General features: G+C 44.7%; 1 protein-coding gene across 3 annotated transcripts in view; it reads right to left on the reverse strand.

Moving 5' to 3' along the window:
• The window catches only part of acana (aggrecan a), a 30,990-nt gene extending 3,672 nt beyond the window's left edge, over nucleotides 1-27,318 (reverse strand). For 2 of the 3 annotated variants that reach the window (XM_060911936.1, XM_060911937.1), the window contains exons 1-14: nucleotides 27,194-27,318; nucleotides 22,495-22,580; nucleotides 21,859-22,242; nucleotides 21,560-21,734; nucleotides 21,324-21,451; nucleotides 20,949-21,242; nucleotides 20,418-20,759; nucleotides 19,951-20,125; nucleotides 19,660-19,787; nucleotides 19,161-19,454; nucleotides 18,964-19,062; nucleotides 17,203-18,849; nucleotides 16,922-17,035; nucleotides 16,022-16,135 (exon numbers count right to left, since the gene is read on the reverse strand). In XM_060911936.1, coding sequence (XP_060767919.1) covers nucleotides 16,022-16,135; nucleotides 16,922-17,035; nucleotides 17,203-18,849; nucleotides 18,964-19,062; nucleotides 19,161-19,454; nucleotides 19,660-19,787; nucleotides 19,951-20,125; nucleotides 20,418-20,759; nucleotides 20,949-21,242; nucleotides 21,324-21,451; nucleotides 21,560-21,734; nucleotides 21,859-22,242; nucleotides 22,495-22,573 — 3,973 coding nt within the window. In that variant the 5' untranslated portion in view covers nucleotides 22,574-22,580; nucleotides 27,194-27,318. The remainder of the gene's footprint in view (nucleotides 1-16,021; nucleotides 16,136-16,921; nucleotides 17,036-17,202; nucleotides 18,850-18,963; nucleotides 19,063-19,160; nucleotides 19,455-19,659; nucleotides 19,788-19,950; nucleotides 20,126-20,417; nucleotides 20,760-20,948; nucleotides 21,243-21,323; nucleotides 21,452-21,559; nucleotides 21,735-21,858; nucleotides 22,243-22,494; nucleotides 22,581-27,193) is intronic. The other variant, XM_060911938.1, reaches the window with a different exon arrangement.
• Nucleotides 27,319-27,761: the final 443 nt, after the last annotated feature.

Here is a 27,761-nt window from a genome sequence, read left to right on the forward strand (position 1 = left end):
CGATCCCCGTGGCCGGCGAGGGCCTTTCTGTGCGGAGTTTGCATGTTCACCCCGTGTCCGCGTGGGTTTCCTCCGGGTGCTCCGGTTTCCCCCACAGTCCAAAGACATGCAGGTTAGGTTAACTGGTGACTCTAAATTGACCGTAGGTGTGAATGTGAGTGTGAATGGTTGTCTGTGTCTATGTGTCGGCCCTGTGATGACCTGGCGACTTGTCCAGGGTGTACCCCGCCTTTCGCCCGTAGTCAGCTGGGATAGGCTCCAGCTTGCCTGCGACCCTGTAGAAGGATAAAGCGGCTAGAGATAATGAGATGAGATGAGATTTTCTGTTGGGGACAGAGGGGACAGGCACCATCTTCTTCCACAGCCATGCCTTTGTAATGTGTGCAAATTGTGGTTTTATGTTGTCTTGTTGAAATATTCCTGGAAAATATGTCATCTTGAAGGCAGCATCCTTCCTGAAGGAAGCTCCAAAGTCTCAATGTACTTTTCTGCATTAATGCTGCCATCACAGTAGTGTAAGTTACTTTGCCAAGGGCACTGACAACCCCATACCATGACAGACCCTGGCTTTGGGACTTGTTGCTGGCAACAGTCTGGATGGTCATTTTTGCCTTTGGTCCAGAGCACACACTGCCCATTCCTCTGACCATAATGCACGTTTCCACAGTGTGATGGTCCATCCCAGATGCCTCCAAGCCCAGATAAGTCGACAGTACCGTACTTGACAAAAGGTTTGCCAAAATAATCCCAAGCCCATGTGGTTATATTAGCTATAAATGACTGATGGTTCTTGATGCAGGACCATCTTGAGGGATCAAAGATCATGGGCGTTCAGCTTTGGCTTGCGCCCTTGCCCTTTATGCACCAACATTACTCCAGATTCCTCAAATTGTTTAATGATATAATGCACTGTAGAGGGTGAAATATCCAAATCCCTTCCTGTCTTTTTCTTTTTTTGAGAAACATTGTTTTTAAACATTTCAATTATTTTCTCATGCATTTGTTGACAAATTGGAGGTCCTTGGCCCATCTTTGTTCCTCAAAGACCAAGCCTTTCCTGGATACTCATTTTATGCCAAATCATTACAATCACTTGTTGACATCACCTTTTCAAATCACATCATTATTTAAATTTTTACCTCATTACTAGCCCTAAATTGCCCCCGTCCCAACTTCTTTTGGAATGTGTTGCAGGTCTGAAATGCAGGAATGGAAGTATATTAACAACTGAAATGAAATTGACCAGACAAAACCTGAAATATCTTGGATTCATAATGTTTTGTTGAAATACAAAGTAAATTTAGAAATCACTGTTTTCTTTTTTGTAATTTGCATTTTTCAAACTGTATCAACTTTTCTGATTTGGGATTGTAGCATAGGAACAATGTATGACTGAAATATCTCACATGCATCAGAGACACACAGTAAATCCCTGAGGATATTAATACATCTTCTGTGAGCAACCTTAAATGCTGTACGGGAGTGGGTAGTTGTCAGTAAACCCGCTGAGAAAACTACAAACATGGATACCCTGAACTACAGTTCCCAAGACACACAGCGCCTTCTGTCTCCAGCCTATTGAATCTCACCTGTCTCTCATTTCTTTAATCACCTGTCCCTCTATTTAAGCTCCCCAAACAGACACACCATTGTGAAGTATTGTCCTGCTAGCTCAGTTCATAACAAGCCTTGTATCTTTTCTGATTGCCTCTTGTACTTCTGACCCTTGGCTATTTCTTCCAAGTTTTTGCTCTTTGTCTTTCCTTCACTAAGTTGTTTGCTGATCACCTGACCCTCGCTAGTTTACTGACTCCGATTCCTGTCTCTGGTTTTGGCTTTGTTGACAGTCTGCACTCTGTTCTCTGCTCTCCTCCGCACATACATCTGTAAGTGCCTGCATTCTAACAGGATACTTTGCCTACATGGATGTAACGGAGGATACAAAAGAGACTGCTCTGAACGCGCAAGGGCGTTTGCTGGGAGAACATCAACGGATGCTCGCCGATCTCAAAACTAGGATGACACAGCTTGCAACTGTGATGTCGCAGACCCTCCTGGAATGCCCCGGGTCTCCTCCTAGCCCAGTGCTGCAAATCCCCACCCCGGAGAAGTTCGCTGGAGACGCCATCGCATGTAAAGGTTTTCTACTTCAATGTTCTATGTATTTCGCCACCATGCCAGACTTATCTGATGAGCATAAAATTGCTAAATTTATATCCTTTCTCACTGGCAAAGCACTCCGCCGGGCAACTGCTATTTGGAACAAGGGTGGTGAGCCTACTACTTCCTATGAGCATTTCCTCTCCCTCTTCAAAAGAGTTTTTGGCCATGAACCAGAGGGGATTGAGGTTGGTGAGAGTCTACTCACCAGCTCTCAAGGCTCTTGAAGTGTTGCTGAATATGCCCTGGACGTTAGCTGCTGCCAGTGGATGGAACGACCCAGCCCTTAAGGCAGTTTTTTGCCAAGGTCTGTGCCCTGAGATCATCAGTGAGCTGGCCTGAAGAGATGAAAACCTCACCCTGGACTCGCTCATTGACCTGGCTATCTGTCTAGACCAACTGCTAAAACGCCGACCCTCTCTCCACAAAAGCACCAGGTCTGTGCAGCCTTCTGAGGACAGCTCACCCATGGAGGTGTCACGCACTAGGCTAACCCGTGCTGAGCATGTGAGACAACGTAAGGAGGGTTTATGCTTTTACTGCAGGAGTGCCAAGCATAACATCTGGCACTGTCCAGTCCATCCAGTCTGTGAATCTCTAGCAGAGACACCAGTGAAATCTACATTACTGGTGAGAGAACTTAACTTTAAATCCTTTAAGATTCCAGTATTGCTAAGGATGGTGTCCTCCACCTATGTCCTTTCTGCTTTTATTGACTCAGGGGCAGAGGGGAACTTTATTAGCAGCACCATAGTACAGAAGCTCAACCTGCCTACCATCCCTCTGCACAGCGCACTCAGCATTAGGGTCATCGATGGAGGACCCATAGGCGATGGACTCATCACCACACGCATCCATCCAGTCCAGATTCAAGTGCATTGTAAAAAATGATTTGTTGTTTTAACTTAAAGTTAGTGCGAGGGCTGCCTTAAAATTTTGAGTTCACTGAAATTAATATAGTAAGTTCACAATAATTTAACTTACTATGTGAATTTCAATGAACTCAAAATTTTTAAGGCAGCCTGGGCACTAACTTTTTTTTAAGTTAAAAAAACAAATCATTTTTTACAGAGTGGGAGCATTACACAATGAGTTAATTTCCTTGTACCTGACCACTACCATTGACCACAACATTGTTCTTGGATATCCCTGGCTACAGCTGCATGACCCTTTGATCTCTTGGCAAAATAAGGAAATTCTTCAGTGGTCACCCACGTGCTTCCAGAGCTGTCTTTCTTGTCCTCAAATCAAAGTATCGTCCATCTCAGTAGAAAGCCCTCAACCAGACTCCATGGACAACATTCCTGAGTGTTACCAGGATCTATAGGAAGTTTTCAGTGAGGGGAAGGCCTGCGGGCTACCTCCACGCCAGCCATATGACTACACGATTGACCTACTACCAGGTATGTCACCACCACATGATTGTATTTATCCTCTATCCCAGAAGGAAAATGTTGCCATGGAGGAGTATATTCAGGAGGCCCTCAAACAGGGATATATCCACCCTTCCAAGTCTCCTGCATTGGCTGATTTCTTTTTTGTGAAGAAATGAGGAGGTGGACTAAGGCCTTGCATCAATTACAGAGGTTTAAACCAGGTCAGGGTAAATACACTTATCCACTTCCCCTGGTCTCAGCAGCTCTGGAGCAACTAAGATCCGCAAGGATATTTTCTAAGCTGGACCTCTGCAGTGCATATAATCTGATCAGGATTAGGAAAGGTGATGAGTGGAAAACAGCCTTCAGCACTACTGTGGGACACTTCGAGTACTGGGTAATGCCTTTTGGCCTTTCTTTGGCTCCCAGCGTGTTCCAGTGCCTGACCAACGACGTGCTATGGGACATGCTGGGCAAATATGCCATTGCTTACATTGATGATATCCTGATATACTCATCTGATATCAAAAGTCACCAGGAATACGTCAGAGCAATTCTCAAGCATCTACTGGAAAACAATCTCTATGTAAAAGCTGAAAAGTGAGAGTTTCATCAAAGCAAAATTTCTTTCCTCGGCTATATCTTCAGCATAGAAGGAGTAAGCATGGACTCATCTAAAGTATCAGCAGTCACGTCCTGGCTGGCCCCAAAGTCCATTAAGGATCTTCAACGGTTCTTGGGCTTTGCGAACTTCTACTGCTACCGGTAGCTCATTCGGTGTTTCAGCTCTCTGGCAGCCTCCTTGACAGCATTACTGAAGAAGGGTCCTAAGCGCCTACATTGGAACTTGACAGCAGAGGAAGCCTTTAGCAAGCTCAAGCTTGCCTTCACTTCGGCTCCTGTACTCCAGCATCCCGACCCTACTACAGTGCCTTGAGAAAGTGTTCATAACCCTTGAACTTTTTCACATTTTTCCACCTTACAACCACGAACTTAAAAGTTTTTTTATTGAGATTTTATGTGATAGACCAACACAGAGTAGCACATAATTGTGAAGTGAAACGAAAATGATAAATGGTCTTCAAAATTTTAAACAAATAAAAATCTGAAAAATGTGCTGTGCATTAGTATTCAGCCCCCCTGCGTCAATACTTTGTAGAGCCACCTTTTGCTGCAATTACAGCTGCAAGTCTTTTGTGGTATGTCTCTACCAGCTTTGCACATCTAGAGACTGAAATTTTTGCCCATTCTTCTTTGCAAAATGGCTCAAGCTCAGCCAGATTGGATGGAGAGCATCTGTGAACAGCAATTTTCAAGTCTTGCCACAGATACTCAATGGGATTTAGGTCTGGACTTTAACTGGGCCATTCTAACACATGAATATTCTTTGATCTAAACCATTCCATTGTAGCTCTGGCTGTATGTTTAGGGTCATTGTCTTGTTGGAAGGTGAATCTCCTTCCCAGTCTCAAGTCTTTTGCAGCCTCCAACAGGTTTTCTTCCAGGATTGCCCTGTATTTAGCTCCATCCATCTTCCCATCAACTCTGACCAGCTTCCCTGTCCCTGCTGAAGAAAAGCATCCCCATAGCATGATGCTGCCACCACCATGTTTCACAGTGAGGATGGTGTGTGCAGGGTGATGAGCAGTGTTAGTTTTCCGCCACACATAGCACTTTGCATTTAGGCCAAAAAGTTCAACTTTGGTCTCATCTGACCAAAGCACCTTCTTCCACATGTTTGCTGTGTCCCCTACATGGCTTCTGGCAAACTGCAAATGGGACTTCTTATGCCTGTCTTTCAACAATGGTTTTCTTCTTGCCACTCTTCCAAAAAGGCCAGATATGTGGAGTGTACGACTTATAGTTGTCCTGTGCACAGATTCTCCCACCTGAGCTGTGGATTTCTGGGCCTCTCGGCTGCTTCTCTGACCAGTGCTCTCCTTGCTCGCTCTGTCAGTTTAGGTGGATGGCTATGTCTTGGTAGGTTTGCAGTTGTGCCATACTTTTTCCATTTTTGAATGATGGATTGAACAGTGCTTCTTGAGATGTTCAGAGCTTGGGATATTTTTTTATAACCTAACCCTGCTTTAAACTTCTCCAGAACTTTATCCCTGACCTGTCTGGTGAGTTCTTTGGTCTTCATGATGCTGTTTGTTCTCCAGTGTTCTCTAACAAACCACTGAGGCATTCACAGAACAAGTGTATTTATACTGAGAGTAAATTACACACAGTAGGACTCTAACTAATTAGATGACTTCTGAAGGCAATTGATTGCACTGGATTGTATTTAGAGGTATCAGAGCACAGGGGGCTGAATACTAATGCACAGCACATTTTTCAGATTTTTATATGAGTGATTCCACACTTATGGGTACTGAAATGGGGACATGAACTTATTTTTAAAAATTCACCTAAAACCATTTCTTTTTTTACCATCAGGTCACAAAACATGTAATCTTTAATGAATGATATGTTAAAAGATAACTTTAATTTTCTGAGATGTAATAAAAACATATTTATATGCCAAAGTCAAGCCTATGAGTTCCAAAATGATGTCTGTTACATTACTTCTGTTACGATTGTCCATCTCGCGTCTGTTACAAATTAATTACAATCTAGCTATATACCATGTTAATCTTATTGAAAGAATGTGTATGTTTATTCTACTGCACATGTTTATTAATTATATTTGCTAAAACATCACCTTCCTATGTTTCAAAAAGTAATTCTACATTGTTAAAATAGAGAATATATATGTCCACAACACTTCTGTTACGTTCTGACTTTGGCATATAAATATGTTTTTATTACATCTCAGAAAATTAAAGTTATCTTTTAACATATCATTCATTAAAGATTACATGTTTTGTGACCTGATGGTAAAAAAAGAAATGGTTTTAGGTGAATTTTTAAAAATAAGTTCATGTCCCCATTTCAGTACCCATAAGCGTGGAATCACTCATTTGTTTAAAATTTTGAAGACCATTTATCATTTTCGTTTCACTTCACAATTATGTGCTACTCCGTGTTGGTCTATCACATAAAATCTCAATAAAAAAACTTTTAAGTTCGTGGTTGTAAGGTGGAAAAATGTGAAAAAGTTCAAGGGGTATGAATACTTTTTCAAGGCACTGTAAGCCATTCATTGTAGAAGTGGATGCGTTGGACACTGGAGTAGAGGCCATTCTTTCCCAACGCTTTGGGGAGAAACAGAAGCGACACCCAGTAGCTTTCTTTTCGAAGAAGTTATCTTCAGCAGAGAGAAATTATGATGTGGGGAACAGAGAACTGCTCGCCATTAAACTAGCCCTTGAGGAGTGGCGGCATTGGCTAGAGGGAGCTACTCACCCCTTCGTAATCCTCACAGATCACAAGAACCTAGACTATCTCAGGAAAGCCAAAAGGTTAAATCCACGTCAGGCCAGGTGGGCATTATTCTTTACCTGATTCAACTTCACCATTTCATTCCGCCCAGGTTCCAAGAATACCAAAGCAGATGCCCTATCCAGAACTTTCAGTCCATCACACCAAGACTCAGTTTCTCATCCTATCCTTCCACCACAATGCTTCATACAATCCATCACCTGGGAACTGGACAAAGAAATAAGGAAGTCACAGCCTAAAGCCCATCCCATTCATCTCCCACCTGGTTTTCTCTACGTACCCAAGCATCTTTGCAGCAGACTCATCACCTAGGCACGCACATTTCCCACCAGAGGACATCCAGGCAGTCAATGCACATACCAAATGTCAAGAAACAAATACAGTGGTGCTTGAAAGTTTGTGAACCCTTTAGAATTTTTTATATTTCTGCATAAGTATGACCTAAAACATCATCAGATTTTCACACAAGTCCTAAAAGTAGATAAAGAGAACCCAGTTAAACAAATGAGACAAAAATATTATACTTGGTCATTTATTTATTAAGGAAAATGAACCAAAATTACATATCTGTGAGTGGCAAAAGTATGTGAACCTCTAGGATTAGCAGTTAATTTGATAGTGAAATTAGAGTCAGGTGTTTTCAATCAATGGGGTGACAATCAGGTGTGAGTGGGCACCCTGTTTTATTTAAAGGACAGGGATCTATCAAAGTCTGATCTTCACAACACATGTTTGTGGAAGTGTATCATGGCACGAACAAAGGTGATTTCTGAGGACCTCAGAAAAAGCATTGTTGATGCTCATCAGGCTGGAAAAGGTTACAAAACCATCTCTAAAGAGTTTGGACTCCACCAATCCATAGTCAGACAGGTTGTGTACAAATGGAGGAAGTTCAAGACCATTGTTACCCTCCCCAGGAGTGATCAACCAACAAAGATCACTACAAGAGCAAGGCATGTAATAGGTCAGCGAGGTCACAAAGGACCCCAGGGTAACTTCTAAACAACTGAAGGCCTCTCTCACATTGGCTAATGCTAATGTTCATGAGTCCACCATCAGGAGAACAGTGAACAACAATGGTGTGCATGGCAGGGTTGCAAGGAGAAAGCCACTGCTCTCCAAAAAGAACATTGTTGCTCATCTGCAGTTTGCTAAAGATCACGTGGACAAGCCAGAAGGCTATTGGAAAAATGTTTTGTGGACGGATGAGACCAAAATAGAACTTTTTGGTTTAAATGAGAAGCGTTATTGTGGCAGCGGGGGCGTGGTCAAGCGCCGGTCTGTGACAGGAGGGTGGAGCCGGGGAAGGTGAGTGGCAGAATCGCGACACCTGAGGATAATTAACCTGTGTTTGTGTGTGTGTTTTCCCAGTAACCGCTCCCTATTTAAGGAGGCAGAGAGAGAGGAGAGGGAGCGCAACCCGGGACCAGACGAGTGTGTGTGTGAATAAACAAACGAATAACTAAGATTTGTAGACTGAAAAGTTGTAAGAATAAATCACCTTGTCTGCCTCCAAACGCTGTCCTGCCGTCCTCTGTGCTCCACCCACACTCAATACGCGCTACAGTGGTGCCGAAACCCGGGACACGGTGGAGCACCAACACAGCAGCCCCATGGAATCCTCCCCGTTCACGGACTTGGTCCACGCCCTCGCCACGGCTCAGCAGAGCCAGCACCAGGCACTTGTCACGCTCCGAAAGGAGCAGGAGCGCCGCTTCGAAGCCCTGGTGCTGGCCCAGCAGGAAGATCGAGAGGCGTTCCGGCGTCTCCTCGCGTCGGCGGGGTCCACCAGCGCCCCGGCCGCGGGCCCGTCTCCCCTCACCGTGACCAAGATGGGCCCGCAGGACGACCCCGAGGCTTTCATCACATTGTTTGAACAGGTCGCCGAAGCCTCGGGGTGGCCGATGGAGCAGCGCGCGGCGCGCCTCCTCCCCCTCCTGACGGGAGAGGCGCAGCTGGCCGCGCTACAGCTCCCCGCCGATCGCAGGCTGGCCTACGCCGACCTTCGCCGGGCTGTCCTCCAGCGCGTGGGGCGCACGCCGGAGCAGCAGCGCCAGCGCTTCCGCGCGCTGCGGATGGAGGAAGTCGGCAGCCCGTTCGCGTTCGGCCAGCAGCTCCGGGACGCCTGCTGGCGGTGGCTGAGGGCCGAAGATCGCGACGCCGAGGGAATCATCGACCAGGTGGCGCTGGAGCAGTTCATCGCCCGCTTACCAGCTGGAACCGCGGAGTGGGTCCAGTGCCACCGCCCGGCGTCGCTGGATCAGGCCGTGGGACTGGCGGAGGATCATCTGGCGGCTGTTCCTGCAGCAGGACAGCGGACGACAGCATCTTCTTTCTCCTCTTCTCTCTCTCTTTCTCCCCCCCCTCCTCCCGTGTCCCGTCCTCGCCCCATTCCCCCACCGCGGAGGCGGGGGCCGGCTCCACCCCAGCCGGCCCGCCGCCCCCGTGGTGCCCTCCCGTTTCTCCCTTCTGTGTCTGTCTCTCCCCCCCCTCAGGTGAGTGAGCCCCAGAACACAGCTGCAGAGGGAAGGCCCGGGCCGGTTTGCTGGCGCTGCGGGGATCCGGGCCACCTGCAGCAACAGTGTGCAGCGATGGAAGTGGGGGCGGTGGTGCGGATCCCCGACGCGCCAGAGGCTGCCCTCGATCGGGCCGGAGCGTATCGCATACCGGTAAGTGTACAAGGGGCTACATATCAGGCGTTGGTGGATTCAGGTTGCAATCAGACCTCAATCCGCCAAAGCTTGGTGCAAGGCGAGGCATTGGGGGGAGCACAAGGGGTGAAGGTGTTGTGTGTGCACGGGGATATTCACAGCTACCCGTTGGTGTCGGTCCACATACATTTCAGAGGGGAGAAATCGATAGTGAAGGCGGCGGTTAATCCTCGCCTTACCCACTCTTTGATCTTGGGGACTGATTGGCCGGGATTTCGGGGTTTAATGGCACGCCTAATAAAGAGTGGGTCCTGCCGGTTAACAGGGGAGGGTCCCGGTGTCGCTTTGGCTGGAGCTGCGGTCGCAGAGCCGTCTACGTCATCTCCGCGACAGAGTGAGGAGCCACCGGCCCCTCCTCTTTCTATTGGGGAATCCCTCGCGGATTTCCCACTGGAACAATCGCGAGACGAGACTCTGCGACACGCGTTTGACCAAGTGAGAGTAATCGATGGTCAGACGCTCCCGCCGGGCGCCACCCCGTCCTTCCCCTATTTTGCCATTTTGAAGGATAGGTTATACCGAGTGACGCAGGACACTCAGACGAAAGAGCGAGTCACCCAATTGCTAATTCCAAAGAGCCGCCGGGAATTGGTATTTCAGGCGGCTCACTTTAATCCCATGGCTGGACACCTCGGGCAGGATAAGACACTCGCCCGGATAATGGCCCGGTTCTATTGGCCGGGGATTCGCGGCGACGTCCGTAAGTGGTGTACGGCGTGCCGCGAATGCCAGTTAGTAAATCCAGCGGCCATTCCAAAAGCGCCCTTGCGCCCCCTACCATTAATCGAGACCCCATTCGAAAGGATTGGGATGGATCTCGTCGGGCCATTAGATCGGTCAACACGAGGGTACCGCTTTATATTGGTTCTGGTGGACTATGCAACGCGATACCCGGAAGCGGTGCCTCTTCGCAATATCTCAGCACGCAGTATTGCGGAGGCCCTCTTCCACGTCATCTCCCGGGTTGGAATCCCGAAAGAGATTCTGACTGACCAAGGCACCTCGTTTATGTCACGAACACTGAGCGAACTGTATGGGCTACTGGGTATTAAGCCGATCCGCACCAGCGTTTATCACCCACAGACGGACGGTTTAGTTGAACGGTTCAACCGCACCCTCAAGAATATTATCAAAAAATTCGTAAGTGAGGACGCACGTAACTGGGATAAGTGGCTCGAACCCTTGTTGTTTGCAGTGCGAGAGGTCCCCCAAGCCTCCACGGGGTTCTCCCCGTTTGAATTATTATATGGGCGTAAGCCGCGCGGCATCTTAGATGTACTGCGGGAAAATTGGGAGGAGGGACCTTCACCGAGCAAAAACGAAATTCAGTACGTTATGGATCTGCGCGCAAAACTCCACACGCTCACCCACCTAACTCAGGAGAATTTGCGGCAGGCCCAGGAACGGCAAACCCGCCTGTACAACAAGGGCACGCGCCTTAGAGAGTTCACTCCGGGAGATAAGGTACTCGTCCTGTTGCCCACGTCGAGCTCCAAATTAATCGCCAAGTGGCAAGGACCCTTTGAGGTCACACGGCGAGTCGGGGACGTCGACTATGAGGTTAGGCGAACGGACAGGGAGGGGGCGCTACAGATCTACCACCTCAATCTGCTGAAACTTTGGAACGAGGAGGTCCCCGTGGCGTTGGTGTCGGTAGTTCCGGAGAAGGCGGAGCTGGGGCCGGAGGTCCAAAAAGGGTCATTGGCATCGCGTACCTCTCCGGTCCCCTGTGGAGACCACCTCTCCCCGACCCAACTCACGGAGGTCGCCCAGTTGCAGGCCGAGTTTTCGGATGTGTTCTCGCCCCTGCCCGGTCGCACTAACCTCATAGAACACCACATAGAGACGCCCCCGGGGGTGGTAGTGCGGAGCCGTCCTTATAGATTACCCGAACACAAAAAAAAGGTGGTTCGGGAAGAACTTCAGGCCATGCTCGAAATGGGCATCGTCGAGGAGTCCCACAGTGACTGGAGCAGCCCGGTGGTCTTGGTTCCCAAGGCCGACGGCTCGGTCCGGTTCTGTGTGGACTATAGAAAAGTCAACGCGGTGTCTAAATTTGATGCGTACCCAATGCCTCGTATTGATGAGCTGCTCGATCGACTAGGCACGGCTCGCTTTTACTCGACACTGGATTTGACGAAGGGATATTGGCAGATCCCCTTGACTCCATTATCCCGGGAAAAAACGGCCTTTTCCACACCGTTCGGCTTACACCAGTTCGTCACACTTCCTTTTGGGCTGTTTGGGGCGCCCGCTACATTTCAGCGGCTGATGGACAGGGTCCTCCGGCCCCACGCCACCTATGCCGCCGCTTACCTAGATGATATCATCATTTATAGTAATGATTGGCAGCGGCACCTACAACACCTGAGGGCCGTCCTTAGGTCGCTGAGGCGGGCGGGACTCACTGCCAACCCGAAGAAGTGTGCGATTGGGCGGGTGGAAGTACGGTATCTGGGCTTCCACTTGGGCAACGGGCAGGTGCGTCCCCAAATTAATAAGACGGCAGCGATTGCGGCCTGCCCGAGGCCCAAGACCAAAAAGGGGGTGAGGCAGTTCCTGGGGCTGGCTGGCTACTATCATAGGTTTATACCTAATTATTCGGACGTCACCAGCCCGCTGACTGACCTCACTAAAAAGGGGGCGCCAGATCCGGTCCAATGGACGGAGCAGTGCCAGCGGGCTTTCTCTGAGGTAAAGGCTGCACTGTGTGGGGGGCCACTTTTACACTCCCCTGACTTCTCTCTCCCTTTTGTGTTGCAGACCGATGCGTCGGACAGAGGGCTGGGGGCCGTTTTGTCCCAGCAGGTGGAGGGGGAGGACCGCCCGGTCCTGTATATCAGCCGGAAGCTGTCGGTGCGTGAGGGGCGCTACAGCACCATTGAAAAAGAGTGCCTGGCGATTAAGTGGGCGGTCCTCGCCCTCCGTTACTACCTGCTGGGGCGCTCTTTCACTCTCTGTTCGGACCACGCGCCCCTCCAGTGGCTCCACCGCATGAAGGATGCCAACGCGCGGATCACCCGTTGGTATCTGGCACTCCAACCCTTCAACTTCAAGGTGGTCCACAGGCCGGGGGCGCAGATGGTCGTGGCGGACTTCCTCTCCCGTCAAGGGGGGGGGGAGTCGGCTGCCGGCCGGACGAGCGCCCGGCCTGAGTCGGGCGGTGGGGGTATGTGGCAGCGGGGGCGTGGTCAAGCGCCGGTCTGTGACAGGAGGGTGGAGCCGGGGAAGGTGAGTGGCAGAATCGCGACACCTGAGGATAATTAACCTGTGTTTGTGTGTGTGTTTTCCCAGTAACCGCTCCCTATTTAAGGAGGCAGAGAGAGAGGAGAGGGAGCGCAACCCGGGACCAGACGAGTGTGTGTGTGAATAAACAAACGAATAACTAAGATTTGTAGACTGAAAAGTTGTAAGAATAAATCACCTTGTCTGCCTCCAAACGCTGTCCTGCCGTCCTCTGTGCTCCACCCACACTCAATACGCGCTACAGTTATGTTTGGAGAAAGGAAAACACTGCATTCCAGCATAAGAACCTTATCCCATCTGTGAAACATGGTGGTGGTAGTATCATGATTTGGGCCTGCTTTGCTGCATCTGAGCCAGGATGACTTGCCATTATTGATGGAACAATGAATTCTGAATTATACCAGCAAATTCTAAAGAAAAATGTCAGGATATCTGTCCATGAACTGAATCTCAAGAAAAGGTGGGTCATGCAGCAAGACACTGACCCTTAGCACATAAGTCGTTCTACCAAAGAATGGTTAAAGAAGAATAAAGTTAATGTTTTGGAATGGCCAAGTCAAAGTCCTGACCTTAATCCAGTCGAAATGTTGTGGAAGGACCTGAACTGAGCAGTTCATGTGAGGAAACCCACCAACATCCCAGAGCTGAAGCTGTTCTGTACAGAGGAATGGGCTAAAATTCCTCCAAGCCGGTGTGCAGGACTGATCAACAGTTACCGGAAATGTTTAGTTGCAGTTATTGCTGCACAAGTGGGTCACACCAGATACTGAAAGCAAAGGTTCACATACTTTTGCCACTCACAGATATGTAATATTGGATCATTTTTCTCAATAAATAAATGACCAAGTATAATATTTTTGTCTCATTTCTTTAACTGGGTTCTCTTTATCTACTTTTAGGGCTTGTGTGAAAATCTGATGATGTTTTATGTCATATTTATGCAGAAATATAGAAAATTCTAAAGGATTCACAAACTTTCAAGCACCACTGTACTGGTGGGAGAACATGCTCATGGAAATAAACCAGTTCATTGCTTCATGTTCTGAATGTGCCCAAGCAAAAGTTCCAAGACCCCCCCCCCCCCCCCAGATTCCTCAAAGACCCTGGTCACACTTATTCTGAACAGTAAAGAAGATATTCCGAACGCTTAGCTATTGACTTTATCATGGATCTACCTCCCTCTCAAGGTAACACCACCATAATGGTGACCACCGACCGATTCTCTAAGGCATTTAAACTCATCCCTTTGCCAGGCATCCCCACAGCTTCTCAAGCTGCAGAACTGTTGTTTCAACAAATCTTCAGGTACTATGGCATCCCTGAGGACATAGTCAGTGACCAGGACTCCCAGTTCATTTCACGCTTCTGGACAAGCTTCATGGAAAAGTTGGGAGTATCTGCGAGTCTCACATCAAGCTATCACCCCCAGTCTAATGGCCAAGTAGAAAGAGCAAATCAGGAAATCAGTTGTTTCTTGAGGATCTACTGCATGCACAACCAGGGGGACTGGGCATACTTCCTTCCTTGGGCCGAGTATGCACAGAACTCGCTCAAACACTCAGCTACCCAGTTAACACCATTCCAGTGCATACTGGGCTACCAACCACCCTTGTTCCCCTGGAATGACACACCCTGCCAAGTACAAGCCATCAATGACTGGTCCACATGCAGTCAAACCATCTGGGAGGAGGTCCATCAGCGTCTTGAATCAGTGTGCACCAAGTACAAGGAATATGAGGACAAGCATAGAGGTGAGACTCCGAACTTCTCCCCTGGCGACAGAGTATGGGTGGCCTCAAAGAACCTGAGAGAACCCAACACCTGTAGAAAACTCCAGCCATGCTACATTGGGCCATTCAAAGTTGTGCACTGCATTAATGATGTATCATACCACCTTGAACTTCCCCCTCACAGCTGAGTATCTCCTACCTTCCATGTATCACAGCTAAAACTTGCTATCCTGGGGCTCCTTGCCAGCAACACACCAGTCCAGGAGCACACTACACTTGATCTAGAGGGAGAACCCATCTACCAAGTAAATAAGATCCTCGACTCAAGACAAAGAGGAGGCCAAGTCGAGTACCTGGTAGACTGGGAAGGATGTGGACCTAAGGAACAAAGTTGGGTCAGGGCCAAGGACATTCTAGACCCTCTTCTAAAGCAGGAATTTCATGCCCAATATCCCAACAAACCAGCACCCAGAGGTAGGGGTCATCCAAGAAAAACTGTAGCTCCCGGAGTTAGCTCCTGGGGGGGGGGGTTCTGTCAGTAAACCCACTGAGAAAACTACAGACAAAACTACTGAACTACAGTTCCCAAGACACACAGCGCCTTCTGTCTCCAGCCTACTGAATATCAGCTGTCTCTCACGTTCTTAATCACCTGTCCCTCTATTTAAGCTCCCCAAACAGACACACCATTGCAAAGTATTGTCCTGCTAGCTCAGTTCATAACAAGCCTTGTGGCTTTTCTGACTGCCTCTCATATTGCTGACCCTTTGCTATTTCTTCCAAGTTTTCACTCTTTGTCTTTCCTTCACTAAGTTGTTTGTCAATCACCCAATGCTCACTAGTTTACTGACTCCGATTCCTGTCTCTGGTCTCGGCTTTGCTGACAGTCTGCACTCTGCTCTCCTCCGCGCATACATCTGTAAGTGCCTGCATTCTAACAGTAGTGTGGTTTTTCACAGCTCACATCCTTCGAGCAACATTAACTCACCATTCATTTCCATATGTAGTCAAGAAAAAAACATAGAAAATAAAATGAAGAGGGCAAAAACAGTCTGGTGTTATGCCAAAATGGAAAACATAAACCTCAAAGGCCCAGTGTTATTATTTCCCTACCTGCTTGAGTCACTGAGGGACATGTCTGTTTTCCCCCAGGTGCTTTTTCATACTGACCAGTCAATGATAAACTTCTTCCTTTAGAACACCTTTTCCCCTACCATAGTTTTCTGCCAACCACTGACCATTTTGCAAAAAAAAAAAAAACATGGATGGCTAGTTTTACATAAGCATGTTCCGGCACACCCATGAGACCAAAAGCCAGCCCATGCTATTGGAGCACTGAGACTGCCTTTCATAGCATCAGGCTTGGTTGTTTTTGAGGTATTGTTAGTAGAATTTGCTGAAGCCAACCTCGTACCGATCTCACAGCGATCTCCTCCATAGCTGGGCAGGCATAAGCATTTGAAAGCATCCTGTACCTCCACACACGTAGCTCCATTGGCACAAGGGTTTGAATGGCACACATCAACCTCTGAAAATAAAGGTTCTGCGGTTAAGACTAGGGACTACAAAAAGACCCTTGAGCTGGGCCATGCCTAGGTAGAACATAGGCACTGATCAAATCAGAAACCATGAACCATGCAACATGCTTGTATGACCCATTCAAATCAATAAACCACTAATTCATCAAATGGCTTGAAAGGAAACAATTATTCCAATCATTGCTTGAATGATTGGAATATATTCAACTGTTTCCCTTGTGGTTCAAAATGAATGGCCTAAACATATAGTTCACAAAGTGTTGCATCAGGTCAAAGTTCAGATTCATATCAAGGAGAAGGAAAAGTAGATGCATGTACCAGGTGTTAACAGGTGTGTAGCAGGCTGGAAAATGGAGTGCTGATTAGGCCATACTTGAGCAAAGGCAGAGCTGAACAAAAACAACACATGGGTGCACAATCTATTAACTGAACTGAAAACTGGAAGGTCCTGGAAACATATCAGGTAGAACTAGATATTCTCACGTACATGCCAAACAACCTGTGAAATGGATGCCTGTATGAGGATGACAATCAGGCACAAGCAAACAAACCCAAAGACACACATACACCGATAGGGAACAATGACAGACGTAGAGATGAGTTTTCCATTAATGAGTGAAAACACTAAAACAAAAACAGCTAATGGGAATTAGATCATTGTGACAAAGCTGCACACAACAGAATATCTCACATCAACTTCAATCAGAAACCCACATTAAACTGATGAGTGATTGTGGCAATTTTAACACAAATTTAAGCCAGCTTAAATGACTCACCAAAATGGCACTCTTCCTCCTTCACCCCAGGTGGGCAGTGACACATACTAACCCCGTCCTGCACAGAACACACAGCAGCACCACAGGGGTTTGGGTTACATGGGTCCACTGCAGCTAGGATACGAATATGGACAGAAGGAAAACATAAACAGAAACATTTGAAAAAGTGCAAAAATATAGCAAATCTTAGAACTTTGAGCTCATGATTTAGATTCCTATCCAATGATACTAGAATTGCTAATTGATACTAGTATCACTAGTATTGATAATTGCTAACTTACTTTTCTCCATGGCTGGGATGTCTGTGACAGTTGGGGTCGGCATTGAAAAAACAGGGCTGGTAGTGGTGCCAGCCATAGATGTTGGAGTCACAGAGTCATATTTCCAGAAGGTTTGAGCAGCATTTGATAAGATATCTTGTAGCTGTGCACTGTTACTTAACAGCCCTGAGGGAACTAGAACTATTGACTCATCAGTTGAATGAACTGGGTCTTCACTAGGGAGGGATGTGGGATGGTGGTCTTCACTTGAAATAGTAGTATGGTGGTGCCCACTGCTCAGGAATGGTCCACTCTCACTCCCACTGAGCTCTATTGGTCCTTTTTGGAGCTCATGGTTTTGAATGGGTCTAAAAGAAATTTCCACCAAGCTCTCATCAGTAAATGATATAAAATCCCCACTGTCTGATGCCCCTGATGTGTCTCCTGACGGAAGACCTGAAACTCCAGAGAAGTCGCCACTCCCTTCCCCTGATCCATACATCAAAATTCCAGAGGCCTCTTTTTCACTGCTGGATAAGTTTATGAGATCAGTAAGGCCTGAGTCCAAAAAGGTGATGGGAGGAAATCCTGAACCACTTCCAGAGCCACTTAAATCACAACTTCCACTATCACCAGAGCCACTCAAACCAGACCCTTGTAGATCTCCAGGTTCACTGAAATGCATCTGACTTCCACCCAGCTCCTGAGCTGTAAGGGTTGGAGCAGTGGACACTTCCACCCACTGGCCTTTCACCATGGTTATTCCATTGCCACTAAGTCCAGAGAAACCACTGTCATCTCCAGAGGAAATCAAGCCTGATGGAAAACCACTGAATCCAGAGAACTCCTCGCTAGAACCAAGACCTGAAGAAATGCCAGAAGATTCTCCACTTCCACTTTCTCCCAAGATGCTGAATAAGTCTGATGTCAACCCACTCTCTGCTGAAGGAAAACTTGAGCTACTTCCTGATCCAGACCCATCTCCACTGAAGAAGCCAGAACCCAGACCTGATATGAAAGTGAGGATCTCTGCACTGCCCTCCCCAGCTTCCTGAGGTGTTCCTGAAGCTGATGCACCCCCAGAGAATATTGTGTCAATTCTTGAGAAGGTCACACTTATGCCTGAGTCATCACCACTAAGGCCTGAACCAGATATGTCTTCATTTAGCCCAGATCCTGAAAAGTCACCTCCTATACCTGATGACTCACTTGACAGTTCAGATCCTGAGAGTTCTCTTCCTAAACCTGAATACCTACTTGATAGTCTAGATCCTAAAATTTCTCCTCCTAAACCTGAAGACCCAGTTGGCAGTCCAAATTCTGAAAGTTCTCCCCCTAAACCTGAAGACCAACTTGGCAGTCCTGATCCTGAAATTTCTCCTCCTAAACCTGAAGACCCACTTGGCAGTTCAGATCCTGAAAGTCCTCCTCCTAAACCTGATGACCCACTTGGCAGTCCAGATCCTGAAAGTTCTCCTCCTAAACCTGATGACCCACTTGGCAGTCCAGATCCAGAAAGTTCTTCTTCTTTAAATGATGACCCCCTAGACTTCTCCCCACTTCCACTAGCTGATATATCACCAGAAAAACCACTGACCCCAGATGACAGGTCTGCTGAACCAGAACCAGGGAGGTCCATGGGAATGGGAGGAGTAATGGTGGGGTTCACTATGGAAATAAAAATACAGGGAAAATAGAACAATAGGCATTAACAGCATTTTATCCCCAAATAATAAAAGTTTAAACTTAATTTTGTTAAGTGTAGACAACATGATCCATTACCAGGTATAAAAAGGTCAATTCTTGAGGTCAGGTTCACTAGTTCCTCTTCAATAAGTGTCATATTCGATTCAGTCTCATAAAGATTTAATTGGAGATCAGCTGTGCAAAAAAGGTAATAGTATATATTTATCTATAAACTTTGTGACTGTAGACAATTCTCACATACTATTTTGTTGCAAGTATTTAATTGTTAATACCTTTCAAGCAGTAGGCATCAAATCTGGAGTGCACATCAGGATAGTCAGTCTGGTTGGGAAACTTAAAAACTGTATGGACTCCAGCTTTCCCTCCTCCACACTGAGGCCTGGGATTATTAATAGGATAGCGGACACTGTGGTCGATGAGCCAGCCAGCACGACACTTATCAAAGCCTTGCTTCCAGGCCACATACAGATCAGCTGTGGAGGCCAAGGAGGCATTCTGGGCCTGGCAATAAGCCACTGCTTCATCATATGTGAAACCCTCAAATGAACTCACATGAAAAACATTCCCTGGAAGAAAATAGTAAGTGTGAGTGTTTATTTAATTCTTTTCTCTCTTTTTTTGGTTTATATTGTTACGTATCAAGTTAATTGTTATTCCAGCAAAAACTCTACCAAAAACTATAAAAGCCTTTCTTTCAGTGAATCAAAACAAATCCATTTTGAGTCTCTAAAGTTCTTACAGAGCATTGCAGTTAAGACTGAACCATCATACCTCTTGGTTTGTCCATGTAGCAGTATACATCATAGTGCTCATTGGCAGGTCGTACACCATAAGACCTCACACCAGGCAAATCTGCCAAATTACCAGCACATTTCTCTCGCGTAGATAAGATAGGATACCTTCATTTTGAGTAAGAAATACAATGCATTTACAACACAGTAAATAATTCACATGAAATGAATTTGTTTTGTGTTCTGTGTTGATTCCTTATTATACAAAAATGTCATAATAACTTAAGAGAATCATAGTAAGCTAACTCCAGAAAAATAAATAAATAAATACCTCACTGTCTGGTCAATCAGCCAGCCTGCATCACATTGGTGATAACCAGCTTCATAGGCAGCCTGTAACTGCTGAGGACTAGCAATCACTGCACCAGTGTTCTGACAGGCTAGCTGAGCCTCCACAAAGGTAAAAGCATAGCGACTATGACCTAGTCTGTAGTGGAAGACGACACCTGGATGGAAGAGATTCGAAACAAAATGTGACGCATTAGTAGTATTTTTCCACAAAATACAATTGATTATACTATTAAGACTACTAAAATTACAAAGATATGCTCATCTCATCTCATTATCTCTAGCCGCTTTATCCTGTTCTACAGGGTCGCAGGCAAGCTGGAGCCTATCCCAGCTGACTACAGGCGAAAGGTGGGGTACACCCTGGACAAGTCGCCAGGTCATCACAGGGCTGACACATTATTATTATTATTATTATTATTATTATTATTATTATTATTATTATTTTACCAGTAAGGGATATCTCATGAGCAGTTGTATTTTCATCAGGAATCTCTAATCCAAGGTCAGGCTGTGCAGTCACCATGCTTACAAATTCGTCAGTGATACTGGGTGGTGAAGATAGAGATGGCTGTGTGACACCCTGCTCCACATACAGGATGTCAGCTGTGGTGCTGGGGGGTTTGTGGGTTTCAATCTCTCCTAGTCGCTGCTCACTCCCAGTGAAGGTCTGTGTAATAAGCACTGGTGGGCCACCTGTTACCATATCCACACTTACTACCTCACCTGTAGCTTCTGTAGTCTGTATATCTGGAAAGGTGCTGGGTATGCCTGAGCCCGCTTCTTCCTTATCTAAAAAAAAGACAGAAGCAAATTTTAGGCTGTGGATAACCTGACTCACTTATTGTTCCCGATGATCAATATTGGGTATTACCGTACATTCATTAAATGCATTATAATTTGCTATACTAAGCCAGCAGTTGTTAAAGCCATAAAAACTTCCTCAAGTAGCAAATGGAAAATGAAATCCATTGTGTGCACCTGTGTAACAGAAAGCATCATATCTTGATTCTGGTGGAGGGTAGCCTGTTTGATTAATGAAACGGTACACAGTGCGCACTCCCAGCAGACCTCCTCCACACTGGGGTCGAGCAATGTTGATGGGATAGCGGACACTCCCATCTGCCAGCCAGCCTGCATTGCATTCATCCATACCATCCTTCCAGGCCAGGTAGAGCTGGCCAGTTGTGGCCATTTTAGCATCCAGTTTAGCACACTGGGCCTGAGCTTCAGCAAAGGTGAACTTTTCAGGGCGTGTTGAATAGAACACCCTCCCTTTAACAAAACATGGGGTAAAATTAATGTGTGAACAGTTAATTTCTAAACAGAATTTGCCTGAAGTTTGCATTTGTATACCTGACATCTTCTCGGCAAAGCAATACACATCATAGGTCTCGTTTACTTCTCTTACTCCATACGTTCTTACTCCTGGCAATTCATACTTGTCACCATAGCAGGCCTCTCGGGGTTCATGGATAGGATACCTTTCATCAGCAACAAAATACAACATTATAGAAAGGAATATAAAGGAATGATGAGCACCAAAATAAATACAGTACATCTAATATTTTTAAAATGTCCTCTAAACTGACCTAACAGTCTGGTCAGAAAGCCAGCCTGCATCACACTGGTGGTACCCTGTATCATACGCTGCCTGTAGCTGCACTGGTGTGGCGATCACAGCATTATTCTGAATACAGGCTGCCTGTGCCTTCTCAAATGTAAGGGTGTAACGTGAAGTAATGGCACGGTAATGGAACACAATGCCTAGACAAAAATAATATATATAAATTTTTGGGCATTGCAGACCTAATTCTTCACACTGATAATTAACAATAAACAAAAGAGTAACTATAACCATTGACAAAAAAACTTCAAGAAGTGGCATTACCTTGCACCTGTACATTTACAGAAGCATGGCTGTCTTCGATTCCATTCATGACTTCACAGCGATACACTCCAGACTCATTTGAAAGAAGCTGTGTGATTTTAATGGTGGCATCAGTGGTGTTGGTGGGGTATTCTACCATTTGAACCCTGTCTGTGTACTTCTTATTCACCGCCACAATACCCTTTTGGGCCACTAAAATGTTTGTGGTCTTCTCTTGAGTAACGATACTCCATTTGATGCGATAGGATAAAGGTGCTATGGTGGGAGCACCCGGGTCAGGCACTGTGTCATCCTGGAAATAGCAGGGCAGAACCACTGTATCTCCCATTAAGGGCTGGGGAGGTTGAGCAATGGGAATCCTAACACTCAGAGTTCTTTCTGGTTCTGGGATACATGCAACAAAACAGTCATTACCAAACTGACAATAGAGAACTATAACATTATACGTACACACATTGCTGATACAGAAAAATAGGCTTGCTATAATAACAGTACACATTCAATATTCAATAATTTGATTGATCAAATACGAGTGCTAAAATTACTTGGCGAATTGGTGAGGATTCATGAACTAAAAAACTAATACTGGTTCATACAAATGAATAACCCCAAAGTGCAATGCAGAAAATTGCTCACCTGTATATATGTAATCTGAATTGATCCAGTTTGCTGAGATTACCCGAAGACACAAACACAGTAACAGGAATGATGTCATGGCTCACCTGGAAGTTAGATTTAACAATTATAATTGTTTTAGTGTAAATAGACAGGTGATTATTTAAAAAAACATATTTAAAAATCATTTATTTCAAACTTCAAAAGTGGCATGCACATGTAATAATTGCATGGCGCAGATTTGTGTCACTTGTCTACGCTGACTCTCATAAAATACTTTGTTGTGAAATAGATAAAATAAATCGCAATTCCGCCTTACCTTTGAATAGTTTTAGACCAAACTTCGTTGCATCTTTAGTGCTTTCGGGAACAGCATTTTCTTTCATAATTTGTAATTCTTCCTCACTTACAGTGACGAAGTGATTGGCTGCCATTTTGCCAAGCTACTCGAGGTGATTATCAAGAAATAGTCCGCATTTCTCGACCAGTCAGCACGCAATTTTCTATAATCATGAATTTATACTAATAAATTTATATTAATTTATAGTTTATTTCCACTAATAACTGTTATGCCAAGGGGTTACATATTCAGCATATCCAGACAAATAATATTTTGCAAAGTATACTTAATAGACTAACTAAATGTAGAACCAAAAACCTTGTATGCTACCTTGTGTTTCCAATACTAAATCAGTAAGCTAGATATGCCTAAAAACAAGCCTAGAACAAGAAGTCTTTGTCAGAGCTCAGAAGTCATACCTCTGTGAGAACTAGGGTTGGGTATCATTCAAATATTATACAACAGTTGATTCCAGTCCACTAATCTGATTGGCCAAGCAGCGTTCCAAGAGTGCAGATATTTCTCATAATGGCACTGGGACGTTTCAGTATGTATATCACTCCACCCATCTGTGTTCCCAACATAAAACTCCACTTCCTAATTTGAAACGGTTACTACGGTGATGTTAACAAAATCATCAGCAGACATGGCAAGTGATCATTTTCAGGAATATAACTTTTGACTAAAAATATGAAAGCTCATCAGATGAAGACGAAAAAGTAGAAGTGATGACAATATTACTGGAAGCACCTTTAACAGGAATGTAAAAACCAATGTGAGCTAGCTAGCCAGCTAGTCGATGTGCTATAAAGTGAATTTTGAAGACAGAATAAGTATCATTCTGGTTCTTTGGGTAATATTTCTGTTAGCAGAGCAAAAATATCAAGAGAATTTGGCCATATTGTTTCCAAAATGTCAATTATTCAATGCTGTATTCATTTATTGTTTATAGAAACGTTATGTAAAAGCAATATCACACCTGAGGTTATGCTGTTGTGCTGAATATCAGCACGGCTGTGGCCTCATGCCTGCCACCTAATCACAGCTGTGCTGATATTCAGTAGAACAGCACAACCTCAAGTGTGATATTGCTTAATTATCGATTCTGTTTATGATTCCAGTTCTGCGTATCAGTTCCAGTTCTTAACGATTCCCAGTTTCAAGTCCAAATTGGTAAAAAAAAAAAAAAGAGAGAGAGGCCAAATATTTAGAGAGTATCTTTAGTCTGTGATGACCTGGCGATTTGTCCAGGGTGTACCCCGCCTTTCACCCGTAGTCAGCTGGGATAGGCTCCAGCTTGCTTGCGACCCTGTAGAACAGGATAAAGCGGCTAGAGATAATGAGATGAGATGAGTATCTTTAGTATCTAATCATCATCATCATCATCAAGAAGTTCTACACTCCTTAGGGGGCTTCTGTCAGGATTCTATCCTGCAGTCGCTTAAAGTCTGATTTTGACATCATTATACGCCGTATCTGCTGGGCATCTAATCCCAGCAAATTCTCAAACCTAGTCCATTTTGGTGACCTTGTGTCATCTCGAAACAGATAGAGATGTGTACAACTGTTAGTGTTCCTAACAAAGAAAATATTAAGAAAAATGCTCATAAAAATTAAACATACGTAGCAATACTCTAAAAATTGCCTTTTTTTAAAATGACTTTTTGTCTCTGTTTTTAACTTTGTCTACTGAAATAATGGTGACAAATGATCCAACAATTGTAAAAGGATGTAGCCCTTTCGAAAGAAATGTCGTGCCCGCTATGCGACACTCCTCTGTTTTCTCCCTGGACACTGGCAAAGAGAATGGAGTCTCATGGCTCAGTAATGGATGTGCTAGTGAGGTACAAGCACAAACTAGCAAGGTCTTAGCAGTAGCTAGCGAGGGATCTGTTGCACTTGGGCTTGGAGCCCACAAGACATCAAACACGCTACGTTGCTGGAGGTTTATGTCATGTTGATTTAAATGTTTTTACATATTTGAGGTGCAACCTCCTTTACAGCAAATTAACTTTCCACATTTATTGCATTTGGCAATGTCTTCAGTTTGCTTTGAAAAGTGAAGCCACACTGACCATTTTGGTCATTCCATCATCCACTGCCTGACACGAGCCTATCAATTGGATCCAATCTACATGCTGCTGTGTTGATGCATGATATAGTCAGGTACTGAAAGATAGCCACAGATGTAGGTGCAATAATCAAGGACATTTATTCAAAACTTGCAAGAGAAATCACTTTTAGGAACCAATAAGCAGAACTATTTTTTTTAATGGTTGTGTGATTCTTGGAATTTTATACCACTATACCACATTGTAATTTTCAGTTTCAGTAGACAAAACAGTCATAGTACATTTCCTAAGCTGCTGTATGGTACTTTTCTGTGGACCATCACCACCACATAAGGCAATTTGAAAGTCAGTGTGTCATTAATTTATGACCAGATGCCAGCAATGGATGAGTAAAGAAAAAGCCTACTGTTCCTACATTATTCCATAAATGAGTGTTTGGAAATATGTGATTCACAAGGAAAACTTCAGATTTTGTTTAGTTTCATTTTATTCAGGTAATTATATGTCAGTATTGGCCAGTAATTAGGAGTGATAATGGATTTATATTCAGTAGCTCTTCCTACACAGATAATATTCACATTTATAGAAGTCAAGAGTGTCTTATTCATAGCTGAATAAACAAAAAATCTGTTTGATCACATTATTTTCACTCCACTTTACTCCTGTCTACCTCCTTGCTACTCCTGCCTCACCTCAAACTAAGCAACAACTTAAAATTTATGTTGTTATAGAAATTAATGATATGAGTTCTGTGACTCAACAGGAAGTAATATTATTTTGTTTTAGTAAAAATACACTCTTTGGCCAGCAGTGTAAAAAAGCAAAGCAACCTCAGTTGATATGCAGTGTTAAACAATCCGTCATTTGAAAATACACCAGATGTTTTTTGTGGCACTGTAAAAGAATTCTAGAGACTGAGCTGTTGGGAACTGACTGATAAAACAGTATCACTGGCACATTTCTATGGGAAATATCCTTGTAGACAATGGCGACATTGATTGTGCTTTTTACGGCCTCTCATAAAAGCAGTTGATTGTATTTAATTTTAATACTATAGCCTTCACTGTTAAGGCATTGTAGTTAAAGAGTTATATTAAAACAGCACTTCAAATGACTAGTAAATATGCCAGAAATATTCAGGCGTATTTTTCTGTCGCATATTGTTGCAGAAAATAATGTCACTTTCTCACTCACACTGTGACATGACCCTTCAAATCACATCACCATGTAACATTCCAGATTTCAAGAGTTGTCCTTCAAAGAACCTGAGAGTTATTCAGATAGTCGTAAGGCAGAAAGTGACTGAGTGTTGGTGCATCTGTGAGTTTGTGCACAACTGCAGCCGAGGCATAATGGGTATCTGGCCCTTTCAGCTCTCTAAAGTCTGAATGGTTGTAACAAATATAAGAAATAGCTGTGGTTGTGTCAGTGATGATAATATGCAGGGCCTATAAATTGCAATGAAATTAAGTTAAGATTGGGAAGGTAGAGATTTTGAGAATTGACAAAGCTGCATCACTCTGGGTAAAAGAGGACTTTTTCATAAATTAATAATAATAATAATAATAATAAGAAGAAGAAGAAGAAGAAGAGTGGCCTGGAATACAATAATATAGATTTTGTGATTCTTCATTCAGCAAAAACTGGAAAAAAAAATGTAGAACTTAACCATCATTGTCATGCAGTTATGGTTACACCTCATATACAAAAACATATACATCTGTTAAAAACTAAAATGTCTTCTTCTAATAAATCCTAATGTTCCTAATATCATAATTATCATAAATATACATTAGCCATATTAATTCTGAAACCAGGCAAGTCAACAAAAATGTATAGTTTGAATTATTTTTGAAAACTTGCTTTCTACAGATACAGTATATTATATTGTGGGATATATTAAACTGATTTAGTTTTAAAACCCTCAGTGCTGAATTAACACCCACAGTGTTTACAGAAGATGAAGAAAAATGAACATTGTAGGTCTTACGTCAACACTATGGTGTTAATATGATATTTAAACTCAAGCAGCTATAGCTTAATGGTTAGAGAAGCAGCCATGGGCAGCTTTTGACCGTAAGGTAGCTGGTTCGAGTCCCTAGGCCATCAAGAATGACTGAAGTACCCTTGAGCAAGGCACCTAACCCCAAGCTCCTTTGGGTATATTGTCCTGGATGCCTGTAATGTCATGCAAACTGCTTATTTAAGACCTGGGCTCACAACAGATGGTTATTAGTTCCAATATCGGAAACAAATAAATATCTATCTGGCTGAAAGCTAAGCAGGAAAAGCTGCAGATGAAGCCTACCTGAAGGATCTCCTATTGATGCAGCAGCCCAGAAACTATAATCCTCTTTGACTCGCCAGTGGCTTTTATCTTTCCGTGGATTCTCAGAGAGCGAAGAGACTGCGGTGCGTTTGGAGAGCTGCGTGTCTCCTCAGAGCGCGGAGCAGAAAGAGCCGGCTGAAAGAAGAAACTTGCCAAGCTGTCAGGACACCAAGGCTCTGTAAGGGGAGGGTGCAGAGGCACCTTGACTTTATTCTGGCGTTGATTATGTGTTGAATTAAATGATGTAATGGTCCGCGACTTGTGCGCAACGCGCATGCATGATGGTGCACATCCATTTCCATCCTCATGACGGGAGTTATAGAGGCTGAAGATTACAAGGATGTTTTGTAATTTATTAATTGACCATCTATAAATGATCACATTTATACCTTTTGTGTAATTATATCCTCTGGTGCTTTGCTTCATTAGTTAACATTAACAAACCAAAGCCTAATGGTTAGAGAAACAACTTTGGGACTAAAAGGTTGCTGGTTCGATTCCTTGGACCACCAGGACTGGCTTAAGTGCCCTTGAGCAAGGCACCCAA

This window comes from Neoarius graeffei, chromosome 27 (assembly GCF_027579695.1).
Source record: "Neoarius graeffei isolate fNeoGra1 chromosome 27, fNeoGra1.pri, whole genome shotgun sequence".
Classification (NCBI taxonomy): domain Eukaryota; kingdom Metazoa; phylum Chordata; class Actinopteri; order Siluriformes; family Ariidae; genus Neoarius; species Neoarius graeffei.